Here is a 10,000-nt window from a genome sequence, read left to right as displayed (position 1 = left end):
GAGCAGTGAAACTGAGTAAATCAGGGCAGTGAGTAGCTTGACCAGTTTTTTTTTATTGAGGCAACATAGAGGACATCTTTTTTTAAATTTTGTTTTATGTGGGCATAGCCTGGCGTAATATTATAAAAGTCACTGCTTACGAGCCAGAAGGCCCATCAGGCCAGCGCTTATCTCTGGTTTCAGTAGCATTAAGCGACTAGGAGGATTTATACTCCCCCCTGGATGGGATGCTAGTCCATCGCAGGGTTACCCCCAGCATTACGCCGGTACCCAATTATACACCTGGGTGGAGAGAGGCACCGTGAGAGTAAAGTGTCTTGCCCAAGAACACAACGCAATGTCCCCGGCCAGGCCCGAACCCGGACCACTCGATCTGGAGTCGAACGCACTAACCATGAGGCCACCGCGCCTCCGCGACGTAAACACTACAAAAGACAAAGATGATTTTTTTCCAAGACACAACTCATCTCATACTGGCTGCGGCCATGTTTCAGAAAATAATGTTCCAATTTCAAGTAATCTTTACATTACATCTAAAGAAACTACAATACCGGACAAATTTAGTTGGAACACTTAGCGAATAGTCTATAACCAATTCAATATTAGGGTCGTTTATACAAGAGAAAATAAGCCGTGGGTTACGTAAGCCGCGAAAGGAACTATTTATACGAGTATAAACTTCCCGGCCAGGATAAGCCGCGGCTTGAGTAAGCCGTGAACGTAGATTTTGTACCATTTATATGGGGTGTTCGCGGCTTACGTAAGCCGCGGCCAGAGTTAGCCGCGGCTTATTTTCTCTCGTATAAACGGCCCTATTGAGTTGTGAAAATCAACATTGAAGGAAGAGGGAAACAGAGATGGGTGTTCCAACAAATGTGACGAGTATTGGAGATATAACACGTTTCTTAAAATATTCATTACTATTACAAATTCGAGGTTGTTAATTATTTTTAAGATTTTTGACAAAATTTTCATGAAACTCATTACAAGTAGAAATTATTTTAGCTGGCAAGTGTTTGCAAAAAAGTACTATGTTCTTTGTGGTAGAATACAGCTGTATTTCAGAATATTGTCAAATGTAAGATTGGAACCATTCCGACACAATCAAATTACTTTGTATAATCCAGGGAAGTCTTGATGACATCACATGGAATGGCATGTGGAAGGAGGTCTTTGCTGTCTAGGATACTGGATTTGAAGTCCCTTAAATTCATACAAAAATTTGGTTTATCAACGGAGTTGATAATGTAAATTGACCACCGTACAGAGATTCTAAGAAACTTCTAAGATTCTTAGAAACTACCCCTTCATTCATTTGTATCCTTAAATTCATAGCTTTATTGCATCAAAAAGGAATGGCAGGTACAAAACACAGGTCACAGGACCTGTGACCTGTGTTTTGTACCTGCATGCTGCTGCCGAAAATGGAATCATATTCCATGTTTGTTGAGTGATATCATTACTTCTTATTGTTTGTACGATAAATTCCTAGTCTTACCGGTACACATACACAAGTAAAATGAACCCTTCTAGTACTTAACCAATATCAAGAGGCTCTGAGTTGTTTACAATGCTAAACCATGCTTAAAACAGATTGTAATTTCTACACAAATGCTATTCTACAATAACATCTCAAAATTCTTGCACAGATGTTAATCAATAAAATGTCAGAGTTCATCCATTGAATTTATCAAAATGATAAGTTTAACCCATTGACTCCTCGGAGTGAGACTCAACATTGTCTAATGCCAGACGACTTTACCCGTCAACTGGAGGGGTCCTGTAGGGTGCCTGAGGGGTGAATGAGTTAAGGAATATCTTTCATTAATTCAATGTTGAGTTTCATATTGCTGCGGATCCTCTCCAATCTCATCTTATTGAAGTGATTATCATAGAATGGAACAAAACAGAAGACCTGAAACACCAACAAGAATTCACTGGTTATGGATGAATAAATTTTAAATAAAAAACTTGTTATTCACTATTAATATTTTCATTTACTTAAAAAGGGCATGCTGGCCCTCTAGAATAAAATTGAATATGTGCCTGGGCAGTTGGGGTCCCCTGACAACCCTCTTCAAGAATTCAAAGGGAATCTGAGCTAACCTTTGTGTAGCAGTAAACCCCACCCCCTCCCTCATCTTGTTGGAAAAACAGAAGAAGGAAATATCCTGGGGAGGGGGGGGGGGGTACTTGGGTCAATTTTTGCTGGGTATGTGCCACTGGCCTGTCAGAACCCCTACTCCTTTATACTCTATTTTATGGCCAATTATGACTCGACCTTAGTCACTTTTCGGTAAATGTAATTTTAGCGACCCTAACTTAGTCACTTTCTGTTTATCGTAAACCTCACAGAAAGCCTTTTAATTGTAATTTCAAAACAGAATGTAATGCCACTAGTACTTATTAAATCAGCAGCGCTACAGTTCTTTCTTCAATGACTTTTTTTTACCGCCAGTCTTTCCATATTTAAATCCCACTAGCCAGAATTTTCAGAAACCCCAAAATCCCAACAATTTGCCACCCCATTCTAGTAACTTTGTCGGGAACTCTGTTGAAAATGCAACCCCATTATAGTCAATCCAGTCGAGAAAATACGACCCCATCCAGCGGCACATTCCCATTAGCCCATTTATAGGAAGTACCCCCCCTGGGGGGGGGATATTCCCTCCCCAGGCTTTGTTTTTCTTTAAGAGGGGGTGACAACATGTGGGCAAGGACTTCACTGAAACCAGATTGGGAGGCAAATAACTATTTTTATTTTACAGTTACTGTTAAGACTTAGTCTCAACATTTTTTGAAAGCTCTTAAAAAATAGGGCGTGAACCAAGATTCTAATGTAAACTTGAAAGGATACAGTTACAGTGTCTCACCCTCTGTCAAAGGATCTGTCAACCCACCCCCTCCCATAAAAGCTTATTCTTACCATGTTTAGCAGGAAGGCAAATGGGATCATAAGTGGAAGAAGACCAGTTGAAAAAGATTTTGCCTGAAAGAAAGTAATAAAATTATAAAATAAAATTGTGTATTTCAAGAGAAGGATTGCATTGTGTTGTGTGGATAAAAATAGCTGGCAATTATACCTTTCCAAGAGTTCCGCTCTCCCTCCCTGGTTGAAATTCAATTTCAACAACGTCTAGCCACTCATATTGTGTGAAAGAGAAGATCTGTACAAAGTGTTTATGGGGTTTAACCTAAGAAATAATAAAATGCAAATAAACGTCTTGGTGATAAGAAAATATACCCAAAAAAATAGCTCATTATTTTTGAAACCTGAGGAGGCAAAATGGGGGGATGTGAAAGGATGAATATTTTATCATTCATCCCTAATAATTATATGGTTTGTCTGTTACAGTTGTATAATAAAATAATTATTATTATATATTACCTAAACCCAATCCAAATTTAAAGGGTCCTCGTTTTCTCTAAGGGATAAAGATAAAATAATGGAGACATACCCAGATTGATGATGATAATACCCTTAACTCAAGGGAATGGGCCTACATGATAAAAACTATGATCATTGCCATCGTCATCTTTATTCTTACTTTTCTCACTTAACTCACCTTACTAATATGCATTTTCTCATTTTCACTAAGTCTGTCCACAGCTGCTATCAGATTTTCTAAACAAACTTCAGGAGTTGTCTCTGGTATAATCCACCTTATAGAAGAGTTATGTAATAAAAGTGTTTGAGAATAAATTTGTTTACAAAATGAATTTACGCTATTACAGTGACAGTCTATACTGTATTAACCTAGGAGCAGGCTCTCCATTTGCCATGTTAACTTAAAGATGTTTAGTATGTCTTTTGGATCAAGAACTGTACTGGAAGTGGCATGACTCAAAAGAGTCATGCAGCTATTTTGTCTGTTGAGAATTCGTTAATAATTCATGACCCTAGTAGCCTATCAAAACACTGATGAAACGTCATGTGCATGAGCTTTATGTCCTTATAAAACACTCCTCGTTAGTATTCTTTTTATAAAGAATACAAATAAGTCATGGCTCATTTTTCTTGTATGCTAATATTCTCCTCTCACAAGTTCTGAGTCCAGAGGGACACGCTTTTTGTGGAATGTTTTTGGAGCCGTTCAAAATATCACAGCATGTGTTTTATCGGGTCTAAAAACACTCGGCTATGCATCGTGGTTTCAAACCCAATAAAACACCACTACTTGTTTTTTAATATTACATATTACATATTACATATCACCACCTGATTTTATCATGCATTTTCAATATAATGCTTCTGATGAATTTGAGATTTTCTTTTTCATTCACATCATTGCTTACAAAACAAATAATAATTATGAAATGGACAAGAATTGGCAATGCAACTTCATGTGACAGGGTTGTTGCTTTAATTTACAGCTTTTAAAGCTAGTGGCACATTAAAATGAGAGGATTATACAGCTGAGGAACAATTTTGTATTTAATAATTCATTGTTGTAGTAAAAACTCTCTTCTCTAATACAAAAGCTTTCAAAAATTGTCAGCCTGGATGAATAACATAATAAAATAATATGGACTAAAGCACAATAAACTGTACTTGATAACTCACTGAAGAAAAATAATTTTTAACATCCCTGTCAAAACTGAAATCTGACCCAATTAAATAACAAACTAATTTGAAATTGAAGAAGTATGAAATTAAATTAAAATATTTATTATTTTGAACAATTATCTGTCTGAAATCTTAATAATCAGTTGCATTAAATGAGGCTTACAGAGTTTTGATTGAAACTTTGAAACTATATATCTTCATACTCGTCTCTGCTACTTAAAATATTTAATACTTCAAGTTTTTGGTTCCTCATACAGAGTGCACCTGCCAATATGCAAATCAAGAAAATGTAAAGTATTTTTTAAAAAATCATTTATTTGTATAATTTATTGTTTAAGCCTGTAAAAATTCAATGGGGTTTAGTTCAAGATTTGAAACGTATCGTTTCAACTAATAAGCGGTTAAACAATGGTATTTATTACACAACAAAAAATTATTCATATCAATATAATTTCAAGAATTCAGTTTTCAAAATATAGAATGGCCAAAAGTATTTTATATTTCATAAGAAAAAAATTAAGAAAATATGCCCATCTTCTTCCATTTAATTCAAGATATCATATTTTTTTCTTGAGACCAAGCTTTCTTTTCAAAAGAAATAAAAATAAGTCAATGAGCTGAGTAAATTGCTTCTGTAAACTTCAAGACAGAGTCCCCACAAGTTCAAAACAAATTTCCCGAATACCGTAGTTACCTCATTCGCCAACTGGCTCATGCGGTGCTGATCTTTTTTGAAATTTTCCAAACACACGAATTTTTTTACTTTTATAATAGTTGCAATGATGGTTCCTCACTTACGTTTCGTGACAACTGTGGAGGTCCTTGATTTTAGGAAGCCAGACAGCTGGTCTCAACTTCCCCTGGATGGGCGATTGCCACATCGCACAGCAGCAGTCCGCAGATGACATTTTGAAAACAGTTACACTTTATAACACCTCTTTTTGTAAAATCTCCAAATGCAACAAATGGATTTTTCGATTGCGGCACGTAACGCCCTCGAACTCACTCCTTAACCACTATGCAAACCGCAAGACGGCAAATCCACCAAGTTCAGACAGTTGATCAACAGCGTGATATGGCTGCTTACGAATTAAAGCGTCCTCCCACTTGCCAATTTGACGTAAAAGCTCAAAATCGAACGAAAAATCCCCCGAAAAAAATAAAAATCTGAATATGTAAATATTCTCGTGACTTTAGGCAAAAATATACCAGGCTCTTGTAAACGAACAGAAAGTGGGGTGGTAATCAGTGAAGTCGTTGCTATAGAAACAGACAACTGCTATTTTTCCGCCATGTTTGAACAAAACATTCTCCTAGTGAAGGAGTCTGCGTTCAATTTTCGCACCAGATGTTCTCGAACGTCCTCAAGTCACAATTAGAGCTTGATTAAGGCTCTTTGGGAAACATGGCTGCAGCAATGGCTTTGTCAAAGGAGCCTATCAAGCCTACAGAAATTGAATTTGAAGTTGTAGACCTCGGTCCTGAACAAGATCTTGAACTTGAAGATGACAGTGTCATCCGAGAAGAGAGCATATCACCTGAACAGTTGGCCAGAAAGAGATCCAGAAGTTTGTCGATTTCTGATGTCATGTATCAACAGATAAATGGAACAGATAGAATAGCGTCTCCAATGGTGAGAGCCTTCACTAGAAGCGCCATTAATCGATGGCGCGGAAATGTGGAGAAAAAAATCACGAAGAGGTTAATGGAAGTGAAGGCAGAGAGAAAGAAACGCGATGCAGAATCTAAAGAAATTGCACGTCTTGTGGCTAGAACAATACCTCTTGACGTTTTAGCCAAGGATTGGCTAAATGACAATGATATTACCTCAGAAGTGAGGATTTATTTACTGGAAAATCTTATGCCAACTTTAATTTTGGGAGTTGAGAAACTTCTAAATGAGGTTGAAAAAAGGGGATTGGCCGATTCAGAGGGATTTTGTCCAAATTTCAACCCCATAGATTATCTGGCTCAGTTTCTTATGAGGAACAATCCAAGGTTTAGCAATTTTGCAGAAGCATCCCCTTATGCAAAAGGAATTCGCAAAGTTGTGGAAGACCTTAAAAAGGAGGTTTTTTCACTGGAAGATAACAAATTAGCCAAGCTCAAAGCTGAAGCTAAGACAAGAAGAGAAGCAAGGGAGAAGGTAGAGCATGAAAAAAACTTGGAGAATCGGCGTCGCTCCATTGCCATAGAGGAACAGTTTCCTGAATGGACAGCTGATTGGAATGGTATTCTCCCCCTGTCTGTTGTAAGTGTTTAATCCCTATTGGAAAATCTGACAGGAATCTTATTCTCTATCTTCCATTCATTATCATCACGGTCCTCATCACCATCACCATCGCATCTTGTGTCATCAACAAAAGACTGATCCAACTAAAATAATTATTATTAATATTATTTTTGCATATGTATGTAGCAGGAATTACAGAAACATTACAGGGTCTTATCATTGTGGGCTGATTTTCATGTACCTGATAATACAATGGTTGCTATAAAGGAAGTGTTTTTAAGTCAAAGAGCCCTACAAAGAGATTGTAGGGATGGTTCTATGACTATGAAGTAACTTTTTCTATGGAAATCTGACATCACTTCAATCAGAAGGCGCATGCTGAACAATTTCGAGCCCTCTGTTGTGTGTTTCAGTGAAAAACGGGTAAAAGCTCCCAGGAAACAAAAGGAAGAAAGCGGGTTTTTTTACTGGATCAGAACCGTCCCATCATTAAATCTAATGTTAACTGCAGCATGGAATTTGTATTTGGACAAAAAATAGAACAGATATTTTGAAAAGTGTATCAAAGGAGGGCCTTATGATGTCATACTTTTTTTGAGAAATAATTTCTTTTAAAATCCATGGTGCGGATTTTGTGTTAGAATGTTCTCATACTGTTATGTTAATGTCACTGTTGGTTGGTATCAACATAATAATTAGCTTGTAAACGCATAACGCAAGGCGCAATAAAACGAGACAACAGACGTATCAATTGGCGTTTTTGAGGGGAACACTGCCTTCGGTTGGTTAGCCTGGGCGACTTCCGGATTCCGTGACATAGAACAACCTCACTTATCTCCTCAGCGCTACGAGCTGAGTGGTAAACAGCACGTGCTGGATCGGACAAGAGTATTGGTTAGCGAGCAATGTACAAAGGCAAAGGAGCCAACAAGCTTGGGGGAAGTTGTTGCACAGACTTAACCACACCACGCAGGAGTGACTCAATTTTAATCAAGGCAAAGTGATATATCCAAACCATCTCCAAAGGGAGGAGGGAGGGGAAAAACTTTAATTAACAAAATAATTGCAAACAGCTAGTTAGTTTATTATAGAAGACAAATTGCCAAGTGAACCTTGGACGACTAACTGAGGCTTTTATAGCTAGACCCTTTCTATTAAAGTAGCCAGTTGCACAGTTTCTACTATGTAGCAGGTAGGCATTACACATGCTCTTTAGCAGTAATGAATGAGTCCTTAACAGATTTGGCCAATGCAGGTGTACGTTACAATCTGAGATCTAGGAATAAAGTCTTTATGTCCTTGTTTTATTTACAACAAAACCATTGATTTTATGACCTTGAACGACGGACTACAAAGAACACGAAGATGAATAGCCCTTGTAATACGGTCACATTCCATTAACCATATTTTACTGATGGGGCAGTAAAATCTCATTTAAAAAATTGTGAAAAACAGTTAACTCGCTGAGTTTTTAGGCATTTTCTGATTTCCCAAATATGGTTGTGAGTCGAAACATACAAAGGAATCTTGAATAGAACACACTTGGCCAAAAAGGATTACTGTAGAGTGAAAGAAATTCAAGAAATGACTATTTCAAGGGGTCCATAGCAAGGGTTTGGTAGTTAAGAGTCACCCCCCCCCGCCCCTAAGCCTAAGCAAAATATGCAGTCTTATATTGTTAATCAGTGTCTTTTGTCCCAGCTAGAGGTGCTTATTATCAAAGAGCCCCTCCCAGGGGTTTTGGGGAACAAGGAAACATGCCTTTGAACCGGGAAACGGGAACAATGACAAAATATTTTAGGGAACAAGGAAACATAAACAATATTTTGGGGATCAAAAAACTGTGAACAAGCGAAAGCAATTTGGGGAACACAGGAACACAAGCAAATAATTATTTAAAGGCAACAAGGAACCCCCCCCCCCCACCCCCCATGGGATGGACCCATCAAAGAATTACTGCTCTCATTATTATAGTCAACTCACATTATTTTACCGCAAGCCAATGTTTTTCTTCTTTCTTTTTTAGGTTCAGAATGTCTTAAGATCATTTCAAGAAGAGGTTGTTGGAAACCTCCCAGAAGAGATCAAGAAAGGTATACATGTATAGATAATTACATTTCCTTGCCATATAAAAGACCTTAGTTTATGTTGAGACATATTCATATGCCAGGGTGCCCATATTTTGAAATTTTCTTGTAGAGGATGTTAAAAAACTAATATCCCTTAGGTGTTTCAAGCAGAATAGGTCAGGAATACCTTCTTTAATCATCTACTCTTTGCATCATTAGGGGCAGCCTTTCTGATTCCTCTGGAGGCAACAGACTCTACTGGAAAAATGGTCAATATGAAAGAATTTAAAGAAGTGAGTATTTAATGAGTTTTAAAAGCAAATGGTTATTGTGCTCTAATCATGGCAACTTTGGTGTGGCCTTTTTTTTCTTTTCATTAATAATTGGGAGATGTTGACTGCTTGATGGAATCATTTCACATCAGATCTCTGCTAACGGAGCACTTCAATGAATACACCTACACATGTAGCTCTCCTGTTATGAAATTCTATTACCTGGTTAGACATCTGCAACACAGCATTCCAATTATTATACTTCATTGTATTCACAATAATTATTTTCTGAACATAAAATGAGATTCTTTTGTGTGCAGTATCTGCGGCCTTTTGGTGGTAATTTGTCAAAGGAAGCGTTCAATGCATTTGTGGAGCATTTATCACGTTGTGCAGCTCACTATCGCACTGCCACAGTCAGGGAAGCAATGAGGTGAGCAGCATTTCACAGTGTGAATTTCATAAGTATCAACCAAAATTAATCAAATGTTAGTTCAATGAATGTTCCTTCAATTTTGTTCTTGTAGACTTACTCTTCGAAACCTGTTCTTAAGCTGTGATATGAAGAATGTAAGTGCTAGTTGGTGAAATAATTTTCTTACTCCTCTTCCTTTTTCAGCCCCAAAAAAGCAATAATTGCTCTGAAAAGAACTTGACAACTCAGTAAACCTACATGTAGCATAATGTTAAATTGCACTCAATGAAGAGTCACTCATTTTTGCCAGGGATAATTTGAACATAACTGTGTGAAAATTGGGTGATTTGACAGTGAAGACTGTCTGTGTGTTGCAATTGTCCTCACAAGGGAATATTTTATACACTAGGCTCGTGTTTTTGCTGACTTTGGACCTTTTTCAAG

General features: G+C 37.4%; 2 protein-coding genes across 2 annotated transcripts in view; one reads left to right on the top strand and one right to left on the bottom strand.

Moving 5' to 3' along the window:
• Positions 1-888: 888 nt before the first annotated feature.
• On the bottom strand, positions 889-5,762 carry LOC138036175 (uncharacterized). The gene is made up of 5 exons (XM_068882535.1): positions 5,366-5,762; positions 3,567-3,663; positions 3,084-3,194; positions 2,927-2,989; positions 889-1,915 (listed from the first exon to the last, which is right to left on the bottom strand). Exons 1-5 carry the CDS (start codon positions 5,473-5,475, stop codon positions 1,808-1,810), a joined length of 489 nt encoding a protein of 162 aa, XP_068738636.1. The 5' UTR covers positions 5,476-5,762; the 3' UTR covers positions 889-1,807.
• Positions 5,763-5,837: 75 nt separating this feature from the next.
• The window catches only part of LOC138036174 (EF-hand calcium-binding domain-containing protein 5-like), a 22,091-nt gene continuing 17,928 nt past the window's right edge, over positions 5,838-10,000 (top strand). Inside the window, exons 1-5 of the mRNA XM_068882534.1 lie at positions 5,838-6,818; positions 8,827-8,893; positions 9,089-9,162; positions 9,462-9,574; positions 9,669-9,711. Coding sequence (XP_068738635.1) covers positions 5,973-6,818; positions 8,827-8,893; positions 9,089-9,162; positions 9,462-9,574; positions 9,669-9,711 — 1,143 coding nt within the window. The 5' untranslated portion in view covers positions 5,838-5,972. The remainder of the gene's footprint in view (positions 6,819-8,826; positions 8,894-9,088; positions 9,163-9,461; positions 9,575-9,668; positions 9,712-10,000) is intronic.

Source organism: Montipora capricornis, unplaced genomic scaffold (assembly GCF_036669925.1).
Source record: "Montipora capricornis isolate CH-2021 unplaced genomic scaffold, ASM3666992v2 scaffold_464, whole genome shotgun sequence".
NCBI classification, from domain to species: Eukaryota; Metazoa; Cnidaria; class Anthozoa; order Scleractinia; family Acroporidae; genus Montipora; species Montipora capricornis.
This window is presented reverse-complemented; position numbering and strand designations above follow the sequence as displayed.